The sequence below is a fragment of the Drosophila subpulchrella genome, chromosome 3R (genome assembly GCF_014743375.2).
Source record: "Drosophila subpulchrella strain 33 F10 #4 breed RU33 chromosome 3R, RU_Dsub_v1.1 Primary Assembly, whole genome shotgun sequence".
NCBI classification, from domain to species: domain Eukaryota; kingdom Metazoa; phylum Arthropoda; class Insecta; order Diptera; family Drosophilidae; genus Drosophila; species Drosophila subpulchrella.
This window is the reverse complement of record NC_050609.1, coordinates 16,729,500-16,743,429: the sequence shown is the minus strand read 5'-3', so window position 1 is coordinate 16,743,429 and position 13,930 is coordinate 16,729,500. Positions and strand designations below refer to the sequence as shown.

General features: G+C 44.0%; 1 protein-coding gene across 24 annotated transcripts in view; it reads left to right on the top strand.

The window, feature by feature from the left end:
* The window catches only part of LOC119545835 (protein lap4), a 71,322-nt gene that overhangs the window by 36,582 nt on the left and 20,810 nt on the right, over window positions 1-13,930 (top strand). For 12 of the 24 annotated variants that reach the window (XR_005219134.1, XM_037851800.1, XM_037851844.1 and 9 more), the window contains 13 exons: window positions 3,949-4,550; window positions 4,635-4,835; window positions 4,908-5,094; window positions 5,560-5,888; window positions 6,757-7,041; window positions 8,925-9,035; window positions 9,330-9,509; window positions 9,661-9,690; window positions 10,130-10,288; window positions 10,385-10,598; window positions 10,659-10,747; window positions 10,810-11,103; window positions 11,176-11,496. Coding sequence is in view for 23 of the 24 variants with exons in the window: in XM_037851800.1 (XP_037707728.1) it covers window positions 3,949-4,550; window positions 4,635-4,835; window positions 4,908-5,094; window positions 5,560-5,888; window positions 6,757-7,041; window positions 8,925-9,035; window positions 9,330-9,509; window positions 9,661-9,690; window positions 10,130-10,288; window positions 10,385-10,598; window positions 10,659-10,747; window positions 10,810-11,103; window positions 11,176-11,496 (3,002 nt within the window). In the remaining variant the exon portion in view is untranslated. Of the gene's footprint in view, window positions 1-3,539; window positions 3,872-3,948; window positions 4,551-4,634; window positions 4,836-4,907; window positions 5,095-5,559; window positions 5,889-6,756; window positions 7,042-8,924; window positions 9,036-9,329; window positions 9,510-9,660; window positions 9,691-10,129; window positions 10,289-10,384; window positions 10,599-10,658; window positions 10,748-10,809; window positions 11,104-11,175; window positions 11,524-13,044; window positions 13,873-13,930 lie in introns of those variants that run through there. The other 12 variants (XM_037851809.1, XM_037851791.1, XM_037851863.1 and 9 more) reach the window with 8 other exon arrangements.

Here is a 13,930-nt window from a genome sequence, read left to right as displayed (position 1 = left end):
GAGTCGACCAATGTTGGCCAATAAATAAACCGTTGATAAGCTCAAGGCAATGGCATTCATTATTTATGTATTGTATCGTTGATTGCATGGGATTCTTATTGAATTTTTCCCTCAGTATGTTGCGTATATATATATGGATTTATATATATGATTGTTTGTCGGGTTTCCCAGTTTGTTTGTTCAGTGCGCCCTTTTCATCGCCCATGTAACAAAGTATGCATTATTATTTGCTGTTCTCTTGCAGCTCTTGTGCAAACAGCAATTTAAACTATTTGCAGTTGGGCATTCTTTCTATCAATGGCCATCAAACAAACACGATTTCGATTTCGGCTTGCCGAATGTTTAAGTTTTGAAAATGTACAAACAGCCCTGAACTGGGCCTTCTGCTTTTCACAGTAGCATGCTAAGTTTATCGCTGGTAGAATTTTCCCACCCCTCCTTTCCCATCATTCGTGACAGTTTTCCCCCTCTAACAAAAAAACGAACAAGGAAAAGCCCCCCCATCTTGCCATTTTTCGCGCTAGAAAACAAACAAAAATGCAATAAACGCCAGTTGCAGCGGGTCAAAGAATTCCACTGCGTATTTTCCAATATTTTCACCGCCATGTTGATAGCATGGAAATGTGGAAAATTCGAGTAATTGTCGCTAGAGAGCAGAGGCGTCTGTCTGTCCTGGCAAACCAGACCAAACCAACCGAGCGAACATTGGTTTGTCAACAAACATTGATGCGGGAATGTGTGACGACCTGAATTGTTGGCCCCAAGTTGCAATCAAAATGAATACACTCACTCTCGCACTCGGGTTTTCATTATCAAAAGCATTTTTCGAGCCCATGATATCATCCGTTTCGTTATAATCAGTACAAAAACAAAAGCCAGCATAGGTTGCCCCTTTGATATCAGGAAATAACGCATACGACAGGTGGACCAAGGTCATTAACTACCACTTGACTTTGCTGTACTGGCTTTTTTGGGTTAGTTCTCCTCGTTGTAATGGATTCACTAGAACTACGTATGTGTCCAAAAATTTCGTAATGATTCACAGCTGCCTTATCGGCAGTTTGTTTAACTACTACGGTTTCGTTTTGTTTCCCTTGTTTTGCCTTATCACTTTGGCTTAGGCATTCCAAAAGTTTGATTAGATAGCTGTGTTTTGAACGCACACCCCTTTGCTCTATATAGGAAAGAGCCAAAAACAGCGAGTGCCATTCAATGCAGTCAGTTTTGATGGGGGAAGCTTAGTGTGGGGATATATTTTTCAGGCTGTTTTTATGGCAGCATAAAAACTTTGTTCATTAATTTTTGTCGCCACATTTAAGCGGACGTCGCACGGTCGGTTTTGTTGATTTCCAAAGCTTTACACTCGCAATTTGTCAGTGGCATCGCCGCTTAACCTGGCCGGCAATTAATCATTCAGCCAGCTCTCCATAACTCCAGAGTTTTTCACAAAAAAAGTTGCAAAACTAAAGGGATAAAAGAGTGCAGATCAGGGGCTTTAAGCTGGCAACTTGAATACTTGATCTCTGGTCATTGATAATGTCGGGGTAATTAAAATCGATTGATTCGATGCGGTCAATGGCTCAAATACCCAGCCGGAATGGAAAGCGGAATTTGCATGAATGGGAAAAGTTTCTTTTTTTCACTTGTCGTCATAACGAATGTGTGGCATCTTGGCCACAGATTGTCATGGCCATGAGGAGAAAAAAAAAAAAGGAGACAGGCGAATGAAATATGATTTCTGCCTTTTGGCATGTGTCCATGCTGTTGGCTAATTTCCCAGGGACAGAGAGGAGTTTCCTTCTCCATGCTACCAGGTCATTTACATATAAATGACAAAACAAAACAAAAAAAGGAGCTCCTCCAGAACTTGTCCATGCCATTGATTTGGAATTTGGCATTTGAGAGGGGAGATGGCTGGAGATTTTGCCACTGATTCCGATTCATAACCAGCGTGCAAATGCTAATGCATTCGGGAAATCATCATTTCTTATGGCCAGCTTCTCGTTTTTTTACGTCTGTCGGTGTATTTAAATTTTTATATGCTTATGTTTATGATGAGGTCCTTACTTTTGAAGCTGCACGCGTGATGTCATCGTAAAATGCTTAAATGCCCGCTTAAGTGGGTGCCGCAAAAAGTTCGCAGGCAATCGGCGAAATAAGTCTGATAAGGAATATGAGGAAAACAAATGACTTCATGCGATCCTTCTTGTGCAGTTCCTGGTCCTCCTGCCCGTATTAAAACCCCACTTTCTTGCCCCGCATCCCAAGCATTGCCTACATTCCGGCGTCCTCAGGAAAACCGGAATAAAAACACACAACCCACAGCACGTGTCATTTGTTCTCCTCCCCGGGAAAAATCTTATTTTGTTTTATGGCCTTTTCTCTGGTTATTGTTGGACCGTTTCTCCCCAGGAAAAGCATGAAAAGATGGCTTTATTCTGAACATATGCAAGTGGTCCACATATATCCATAAAAATATCTCTTGGTTACACATTTGTCCGACAATTCAGGGCATCCAATCGAGAACGATGGAGATGAGTTGTTGATGGCATTTAAAACATTTAAATGGGATGTTTTGCTGCCACAACACCTTTAGTAGCCCATTGAAATTGTTGAATTATGAAGAGTAAGCAAGCAAACAAACAACTTTGGGCTTGCAAGCTAAGAGATACAAGTTCCCTGAATACCCCACTCAACTTACCAAACTCAATAATGGCGAATCGAGTGAATGGCAGTGTCTGAAGCGAACCGAACTGAAATCCAGCTATATTAATGTTGACTTGACAGGCAGACAGGAGAGGCTAAAGCTGAGTGCCTCTGTCTTTTCATTTATGCCTTGATTAACATGAAAACTCGCATACAATTACAAAGTGAAATTGTCTCGAGAGCGGAGAGTTGCCCGTCCTCTTGGCCCAAAGGAAAATCATTTTGTTGGCCCAAGTGCCGACGGATTTATTGAGTGCAAATCAGCAATAGGGAAAATAAAAGCAATAAATGTGCTTCTGAGTAGGGAAAAGTTGCCACCTGTTCCCAGCGTCCTTGCTTTAATTTTCTTTTACCTGAGGGACGTCTGAGACTTTTCTGGCAGACTGTCTGTTTATTTATTTAATAATTATACAAAGTCGTATTCTCAGCTGGGGGATTTTGGGGGCGTATATCTGCCAAGGTCGTTGCCTTAATGTCTGTTTCTAGTGGGGGGAAATATGGCTTTTGCAGCGGTTCATTGACTGCTGTTTATGGCCAAGTACCAGCTGCTGTTGGCCAACTTTCGGGTCATTCAATTTGAATATCATTAAGGCAATTTCTAGTTATTTTCTTAGTGGGTAGGTGTTTAAAATTTGATTAAATCAAGGCAATAAATGTGTAATTCCGATGGGGTTTTCCATTTCAATGCACTTGAATGGTTGCATATAGGGTGCCGACTTTCGTCTATGCCTCCGGCAGACTTAGATCGATAGCGCTTCTTGTGAAAAGTTGGCTTGGCATATTAAAAAGTGCAGTCAAATAAAATAAATAGGTTGTTTCCTCCGCATACACAGGGTGTCTGGACAAGATGCCTGAATGCTGTTGCTGCTTATATTAAAAAGTGCACTCAGATAAAAAGCAAATCAAGCCATGTTCAATGTCAAAATCAAAGTCAAAGAGGGCAACAATACCCTGCCCCGAAATGGCCAGCGTAGCAATGGGAACTTTGGCTACTCGGGAGCGGGAAGTGGTCGCAATAGTCCGGCCATGAGCAGCCTGCGCAGCTCCCTGGCCTCCTCCAACCGGAGTCCCAGTGGTTCGCTGCAGCGGAAGGGCAAGCGGGTGAGGATAGTGACCAGCTATGATCCAGTGGATCGGGATTACGAGAGGCAGAGACAGCAATATGGTAACAGTTTGGGAACTATACTATAATATACCCCTTTATAAACAGATATTTAATCAGTATTTCCCCTATTTTTTCAGACAACCTGGATGGCGTCACGGAGCTGCGCTTGGAGCAGTACGAAATCCACATCGAACGCACTGCAGCCGGACTGGGCCTGAGCATTGCCGGTGGCAAGGGTTCCACGCCCTTCAAGGGCGACGACGATGGCATCTTCATATCCCGGGTCACCGAGGCGGGACCCGCCGATCTGGCCGGCCTTAGAGTGGGCGACAAGGTGATCAAGGTCAATGGCATCGTGGTGGTTGATGCGGATCACTACCAGGCGGTGCAGGTGCTGAAGGCCTGTGGTGCCGTCCTGGTTCTGGTGGTGCAGCGGGAGGTTACCCGCCTAATTGGACACCCCGTGTTCAGCGAGGATGGCAGTGTGTCGCAAATCTCGGTGGAAACGCGAACACTGGTTGCGGAGGCTCCTCCGGCTACTGCTGTCAGCCATGAGCGTTACATCCCGGCAGCCATTGAAGTGGTGCCCCAGCAGCAGCAGCAGCAGCAGCTCCAGCAGATACAACATCCCATTCAGCAGGTGGCCCCAGCACATAGCTATTCTGGCAATGTGTTTGCCACACCCACACCCACTGCCCAGCCTGCTGTCGCTCCCAATGGATTGCTCCTGAATGGCAGGGTGTGTAATCCTTGAAATACCTCCAACTCCCTTCACTATTCGTGATTGATATCTGGTTTCGGTTTCGATTTGTGGCTTTTCCAGGAGGCGCCGCTGAGCTACATCCAGCTGCACACGACGCTCATCCGCGATCAGATTGGCCAGGGACTGGGATTCAGCATTGCGGGCGGCAAGGGTTCGCCGCCCTTCAAGGACGACTGCGATGGCATTTTCATATCGCGCCTCACGGAGGGCGGCCTGGCGCACCGCGATGGCAAAATTATGGTGGGCGACCGTGTGATGGCGGTGAGTGGGTGGCCTTCGGCAGCCGGAGGTTGCAATCTCTGACCCCAGCTAATGGCATTTCCCTGTACACAGATTAACGGCAACGATATGACGGAGGCGCATCATGACGCGGCCGTCGCCTGTTTGACGGAACCGCAGCGATTTGTGCGTTTAGTACTGCAGCGCGAGTATCGAGGTCCTCTGGAGCCGCCCACGAGTCCACGCAGTCCGGCCGTGCTCAACTCGCTGAGCCCCTCCGGATATCTGGCCAACCGACCAGGTGGGTATCATACTCAGTTGAACTTCTGTAACTTGATTTTCCAGCAAATTTTTGTGGGAGGATGGATAGGGCATTTTAGTTGACATTCATGGTGTAACATTCAGTAAATCATACAAGTCATGAATTGAAAAAAGGAATGATAAATATGAAAAAAATAGGATTTAACATGGAAATAGTTTTTTATGGGAAAATGGAAGGCATTTTAGTTGACTTTCATAGTTATATTTTTAGTTTATCCATCATAATTGTCATGAACTGTAAAGCAAATGTATGATAACTATAAAAAGGGCCTTCAAAAATGGGACGGTTCGACATATAAATCTAAAAACAAATACTGAAATTAGGAAATAAATTATTTAAAATGGAAACTATTATTGATTTACTATAGTAAAACGTTCTATAAATATATATATTTTTTTAGAGAGAGGTAATAACCTAGGGTTCTCTAACCTCTTTACTCAACAGCTAACTTCAGTCGCTCTGTGGGCGAAGTGGAGCAGCCCTACAAGTACAACACCCTGGCGTCGACCACGCCCACTTATACTACCACGCCCACCGTGCCAGCTAGCATAAGCAACAATAGCAACACGCTGCCCAGCAGCAAAACCAATGGATTTGCAACAGCTGCTGCGGCTTCGGCTGCCCCTTCTGTGGCTGCCTCTTCCGTTGGTGCCACGATAGACAGTGCCACGGGGCAACCAGTTCCGGCTCCTCGGCGCACCAACTCGGTTCCCCTGGGCGAAGGAGACCTTGGAGCGGCCTCCACCACCAGCGGCGATTCTGGCGAGGCTCAGGTAAGGCCCACTCGGATCTCAGTAGTTGGTAGTAACTAGTCTAGTCTTTCTGTTTAGCCAGTTGCACGTCATTTTAATGTTGCCCATAAGCTCGTTACGTTACTTTTTTGTTTGTTACAATCATGATCAGTCGTTAGGTTTAAGAACAAAACCCCCCAAAAAATGTATAATCTTGCGCTGCAGTATCTCACACCTTTTCTCAATCAGCTCGGAAGGTAAGTGACCAAATTTAAACTGTTCAAATTAACAAACTGCAGCGCAAGTCGTCCAAGCAAATTGTTGTTGATATTTGGCGTCTCAAATGAATTCGGAAAACATAAACATGAACACACTAAATAGTCGTAAGATACCTAATATGTGCTAATCCATATCTACGCCAGATTATCAATTACTCATAACCCTAGCTGCTAGAACTATATATTTGCTCATCTACTTCTATGTATAACGAAATTGTTTGTGTTTGTTTTGCATGTGCCCTGTGCGCCTTGTTTGTCCTCCCAGTGCTATATGCTCATAAATATAGACGAACTATAAACCTATATCGACCGATTAGAGACTAAGTTTGCACCGATTTGTCTACCAGCTTCAAAGCACTCATCCAAAAAAAGAGCCAAAAAAAATAAGAAACCAGGGAGCGTTTGCAGGGTTGTATATAATTTAATGATAATCATACTTAGGCACGTTAGCTTAGTAATAGAACCCCTCATCCAAAGTGAAACCAAAATTTACAAAACATATTTCTGTTTCTTTTTCTCCGATCAACATACCATCCCCTCCAAAAAAAAAAAAAAAACAAACCAAAATCTTGCTTAAAACCGATTATACCGAATACTTTGCTAAATCACGAAAAATCACGAATATTGGGCAGCCCTCCTCGCTGCGACCGCTGACCAGCGATGACTTTCAGGCGATGATTCCGGCACACTTCCTCAGCGGCGGCAGTCAGCATCAGGTGCATGTGGCACGGCCCAACGAGGTGGGCGTGAGTGCGGTCACCGTGAATGTGAACAAGCCGCAGCCGGATCTGCCCATGTTCCCGGCGGCACCCACCGAACTGGGCCGCGTCACCGAGACGATCACCAAGTCCACCTTCACGGAGACCGTGATGACCCGCATCACCGACAATCAGTTGGCGGAACCCCTGATCAGTGAGGTGACTATCTCCACATCCCGCATACACTAGAGCTCAAAAGTCAAAAGTCGCTGCCCCAAGAGTTAAAGAAATCGTTGTGTAAAAGTCACAAGCAAAGATATACCCGGAACCTAATCCCATCAGATGATCTGAAAACATGTGTATAAAAACGTAGGGTATCTATGGAATTCGCACTTAGCACGCACCATCCACACCAAATACACCAAAATTTTTTAATTTAAAATTTATATATATATATATATTGGCACACTTTGACCTATTCGCCCGCGCGTACTTTAATTTGCTAAATAAATATTTGTGCGTTTTGCAAACGATTTGATTTAACTATTGGTCAAAGGCCCCTAGTTTTATGTGGGTCTGCCTTGGAGGCGCCGAGTTCACATATCTTTTCATGCCCAGCATTATGCAAAACATGCACATTTACAAGAGTTGTGATTGCTCCGCCTAATTGAGTAGCAGCTTTGAATTGGAATTGGATTAAGTTGGTTATGGCAATGGAAGCTGAAAACTGTTGAATTAATTCATTTAGTGAAAGCATAAGGCATGATTTTCCTTTCTATACTAAGCTAACTTTCTCTCTACTAACACTGGATAAATATACACTTGCCTACTTTTCCAAATAAAATCCTGGTTTATGTTTCTTTTGCAAATAACTTGAGACTGTTATAATATCTTTTTAAAGGGTTATTGGGATTTTTTCTGGTGGCTACCAAGTGCTCCCACTTGAATATTTAGTGTCCTTCTGTAGTAACTGAATCTATTGAAGTGACGAGCAAAGCGCCTTCTTTTTGAACGACAGAACGGTTTACCCACTCACTTTCCACAGAGCCACTCGAGTGTCATTGGCGACGTGATGCAAATCCCGGCAAGAAATCTCCGAAACTCTGTGCATGTGGCAAGCTTTGTCACTTGCCACTTGCGGCATAAATAAGTAAGCCGGTGGCAGAGTATGCAACATGCAAACCTCCTTAAATAATAAAGTGGGCATGCCGAAAAAAGATTTAGATACTCTAAATGACGACACACAGTTTCGTTTATTTTGTGTATAAGTATTTCTGTTTGCCCTGGCAATCTCGAAATCTCCATCCAATGTGTCTGATTGTGAGTGTAAACACACTCCGGGGCAATGTTAAATAAAATATTTAATTGTTTTTAATTTATTTTCCCCCAACTCCTTTGTTTTTGAGATAGTTATCCAATGACTTCGAACTCGAAAGAATTCAATTTCATCGAGGTAATTGGCAAAAGTTAGTAGCAGTTAGCCAGGTACATGTGTTTATTTGGCATCTTGACACGAATGAACATTTGTGGATTTGTCTGTGCGAGTGTCAGGAGTCTCAGGAGATAGTTTCTCGGGTTTCCCGGCAATGAATATAAAACAGAAATATTATGCTTTGATGTTTCAATATGCCAGCACTTGAGATCTGGAGCACCTCAACCGCAGGAGGAGCCACAAATGCTTTTGTTTAAATCTGTGTGAAAGTGCGTGGGCCACCCACTCTCTCCTCATTGCACGTTGTTTAATCTAAAATTAAGTTATTCATAAGAAAAGCACAAGAGTAATTCATTATTTATTGAATGTGAATCACGCTCGGTACTCGGATTTGATGTTTAATGAATGCCCTGACTTAATTGCATGACTTTGTTACTTGGTGTTTGGCTTGTCTTGGTTTTATGTCTCAAAAAAAAAGGGTGAATACTCCCATGTTATTTATGTAAATTGAAATGTAAATATCACCAACAATTTTGCACCCCCATTGAAGCACCCTTCATCCATGGATCACCAAATACACGGCAGTCTCTGTAGGATTCTTAGCCCTAGGCCCATTACATTGTGAATTAATTTTGTGATGTGCTAACACCTTATTTTGTTACTTCTTTAGGAGGTTGTGCTGCCCAAGAACCAGGGCTCCCTGGGATTCAGCATCATCGGCGGAACGGATCATTCCTGTGTGCCCTTTGGCACTCGAGAGCCTGGAATTTTCATATCGCACGTAAGTTGGGGGCATGGCTAAATTAACTAACAATTACCTTCCACAGCAGTTGGGTGAAAACTTTTCGAATTAAAACACTCGAGTGGCCGCAACTGGCGAATGCAAATGAGCTCAGGCTGCTGCTGCTGCTTCTGCTGCACAATTGTTCAGAATCCAGTGGCTCGGACGATGGCTTCATTATAAGCAGCCAACTAAGCCAGCTGCTGGCAGCTCGAAAGTTTCAAGTTTTTTCGGCCATTCATATAACAATTGCCCTTGGGGTTTCGCTACTCTTCTCTACTCTGAATCCAACAGATTGTGCCCGGCGGGATTGCCTCCAAGTGCGGCAAGCTGCGCATGGGAGATCGCATATTGAAAGTCAACGAGGCGGATGTTTCCAAGGCCACACATCAGGATGCCGTTCTGGAGTTGCTGAAGCCAGGTGATGATATCAAGCTGACCATCCAGCACGATCCACTGCCGCCAGGATTCCAGGTGAGTTTGAGGGGCTTCTCAGGTCCTTAGAAATCCACTCTAGACTGCTTTCTGTACTGTACATATGTATATACGCTTTGTATCTACTTCTCACTCCTCTATAATCGATTTTTGTATACTCTGCCACTGCTCACAAATTCAATACGCACAGAGCATAGAAGTAGTTTATGTAAAAACAGAGGTAAGCTCCTCGTCTTGACTTTTGAGAGGAAATAAAGGGGATGTTACAGAATATTATCAGGGATTTGAAATTACTTTTAAATATGATCTTAGGTGTCTAAAAGTATGCAGTTAATTTTACTTATGAGTTTAAAATATTTTGTTGCATACTTTTACACACAAAGTGACATTTAAAATATATTGTTGCATATTTCAGACAATTTAAAATGCATTTGGAAGTGATTTTCTTAGATAAAATATTTGTTGCATACTTTTAGACACCTTGAATTACATTTAAAGGTGATTTTAAATCCCTAGTAATTTCTGTGGCACCCCCGCTGAATTAGTAATTAGTCGAAATGCTTTTTCCTGGTTTTATGCTTTGTTTTTCCAATTGTTATTTGCCAGCTTTTAATCCGAATCCCTGCTAATTTTCATCTCTCTAACTTTGTGAATCACAGGAAGTGCTGCTCAGCAAGGCGGAGGGCGAACGTCTGGGCATGCACATCAAGGGTGGGCTAAATGGACAGCGCGGTAATCCTGCCGATCCCTCCGACGAGGGTGTCTTCGTGTCCAAAATTAACTCGGTCGGTGCGGCCAGACGGGACGGAAGGCTTAAGGTAACGTAATGTTGCTGTCTTGGGCGGCGACCACCTTTGTTGTCTGGGGAAAACTCGATTGAAACCTTGGCTCCACCTCCTCCGATTCCATTCCAGGTGGGCATGCGTCTGCTGGAGGTTAATGGACACTCGCTGCTGGGCGCCTCGCACCAGGATGCGGTCAATGTGCTGCGCAACGCCGGCAACGAGATTCAATTGGTCGTTTGCAAGGGCTACGACAAGTCCAATTTAATTCATTCCATTGGCCAGGCCGGCGGCATGAGCACTGGCTTCAACTCGTCTGCATCCTGCAGCGGTGGCAGTCGCCAAGGTACGTAATCGTGGGCTTAACGCCCCAGTTGAGGCTTGCTTAAATTGGTTTTCCCCCTAGGATCTCGTGCCTCGGAAACGGGCTCGGAACTGAGCCAGAGTCAGAGTGTATCCAGTCTGGACCACGAGGAGGATGAGCGACTGCGACAGGTGGGTTGTACGGAATTGTACGGAGCAGAATGGACCTTAAAGGTTCCTTCTTTTCTCTTTAGGACTTTGATGTCTTCTCCTCGCAGAAGCCAGATGCCCAGCCAACTGGTCAAACGATCCTGGCCGCCGCTGCCGCCATGGTGCATGGCACCACTTCGCCCACTCCCGCTGCTGTGACTGCCACACCCACTCCTGCTCCTGCTGCTGCTCCAGTGGCATCTGCTGATTTACCGGCCCAGGACACGCCAGCCACCCAGACCGTGGCGCTCATTCACGCAGAACAACAGGCCCATCAACAGCAACAACAGCAGACGCAACTGGCGCCCTTGGGTCAGGAGAAGAGCACCCAGGAGAAGGTAACTGGACTGAACTGGACTGGCCCGGGGGAGTGAAACTTATGCCTCTTCATTGTTTCGCTTGCAAATTAGGTGCTGGAAATTGTGCGCGCGGCTGACGCCTTCACCACCGTGCCACCAAAGTCACCGTCGGAGCACCACGAGCAGGACAAGATACAGAAGACCACGACGGTTGTCATATCGAAGCACACGCTCGACACGAATCCCAGTACCCCCACAACGCCGGCGGCACCTCTGCCCATCGCCGGATCTGCTGAGTCAGCGAACTCTGCTCCTGCTCCTGCTCCTGCATCCTCGCCAGGTTCGGGGCCAGTGCTTCCTGCCGCCACCGTGCAGACACAGACGCAAACGACCTCTGAGGGCAGAGATGGCGAGGAGCAGTCGCAACTACAGGTATGTACCCACCTCAGGTTGGGATATGCACGTCTCTTGTCTTGGCTTTAATGTCTGTCTGTGTGTGCGTCTTTCAATACCTGTGCGTGTACTTTTCGTTTGTTTAAAATGTATAATGCCTGTCTGTGTAAGAGTTGGTTTCCCAGATCCAAAAACAGACACAGATACAAATACAGATACAGCTACAGATACACCCATGTAACAGCTAACACGAACAGACAGTCGCCCCAAAAACAAAAAACAAAAAACTCTAAACCCCACCAATCTCTTAACTTGATTTTTGTTTCGTATTCCGCTTGTTATGTGTTTGTGTAACTTCACTAATGCCTTTGTCCTGTCACTGACATTGTGTGCGTCTAAGTGTGTGTGTCGAAAATTTTAAATATATATATATAGTCTAAAAAGAAAAAAGATGACAAAACCAAAAACACCATACTACCATGTAAACCATCTCCACAAAACCACAGAGGTCACCGAACTGTTGTGATAAATTTGGCATGTGAGGCCAGTTGAAAAATAGAGAAAAAACATTAAAAGTAAAAGCTATATTTTCAACTGAATTCACAGGTAACAGCATGATAGCATCAGACCATTAAACCTACTGACTGTAACTAAAACCAAAATAATCATGGCAAACACTTTCATTCTCTCATGTAAACACACTGGCAGCATCGATATCCATTTCCATTTTCCCCAGTTCGAGTGTGTTGTTCTTTTGTTGCTCATACCGATGTTTGCTTTAAAGCGCTTTTCCGTTGCAGTTTGAATTAAAAGTGAATAAAAAATCATAGCCTATCTTTGTGGGCCGCGTGTACCAGGGGGCGTATGAGTTATGTGCTCTGCATGTGGATTGGATGTTGCTCCTCCGAGCTGCTCCCTTGCTCCTTGGGGCCTTTATGCGTGGGAGTGGAGTGGATGGCCCCACATTTATTGATATGGCAGCAGACAATTTATTATTTATTAGCATATTGGCTGCTGTTTGTTGCTCCTGGCTTTCCAAGGAGGTCCTTTTTTTGTGTTAGCCAGGTTCACTGTGATCATTGTTGTTGTTGTTTATGCTACTTTCATATTATATTCATTTCAGTTTGTGTCTTTACTGTTGCCGTTGCTGTTACCTCTGCGTAGGCGGCATTGTTATTATTGTTTGTTGTTGGCTTTAAAGCATGCCCCCTTTGAATTTGCATTGAAAGCTGTAGTAGGGCATAAAAAAAAAGGAGCATATATACCAGCATATATTCTTACTATATAGATGGCGCACGTATAATAAATGTAAATGTAAATAATTCAAAAACTGCAGAAAGAAAAATTTCCATTAAAACGTCTCTCTTATCTTCTTCTCGTCCTTGTTCTTGTTCTTCTCTCATTTTTCTGAATTTTCCCTTCAATATTGTGCGCGCTGTACGCCGCTTTTCAACGATTTGTTGTTGATTTTCCCCCTTTATTTATAACTTTTCCTTATTGTTTTCCTCAATCTGTTCCCTTGGTTCTGTTTGCCGTATTGTTTGCCACACCACGCCCTTCCCGCCTTCGATTTCGATTTCATTGCAGCTTACTGCTGAGCAGCGCATTGCTTAACAAGCGGATGTTTATCACCATAAGACTGAATATTTAGTTTAAACTGACAGAATACAAATGCTAGTAACCAAAAAAGTAAACGGACAGGAGGCAACAGCCTGAGACGAGCTGCAATTTATACAAAATAAAGGGAAAACTAAGTCTAGGATTTGAGGAGGCGTGTTCAAAGGGCCAAGAGTTACTACTTATAGCACTTTCCTCCTGAATTCCACCTCCCCACACTCGAAATTCAATCAAAATCTGAACGCTCTCAACTCTGAAAATGGTTTCAATGTCTTTCTCCATCTGCAAATTGTTAAAGTGTGTCCTTATCAACACTCCAGCATCCTCACACTACCCACACACAATTGTTGAGATAAAAGGAACTCACTACCGAAAATGTGTAAATGTATTTATCAACGCGGAGAGCTCTCTAAAATTGCCGCCATTTTGCGGCATAAAGTACTCCACTTATACATATAGTCTTTCGATGTTTATACTATGTGAAACCAAAACTGTTTACTACATAACACACAGATATATATATATATATTACTAAATGTGTAACAATGTGTGGCAAGCACACACAAAAGGTCCAATTATGCAACTGAATAATACTCGAGAAAAGCTGAGAACATTTCCGACGAACTAGAAAACTAAAGCATCCTGTTATACCGAACCTTTTGAAAGAGCCAAGCTATACCTACTCTAGGGATATTTTGTTAAAGTGTCTACCAAACTGTTACCACAAAGCTAGAAAACCGAATGTTCACACCGCATTTTGATCGATTAGGTTTGAGTTTTGCCCACTTTCGTTGTTACCTAATGATAGTTAAATTTAAAGATAGCTAAATGGAATTCGAAGTGTGCATTTTTGATG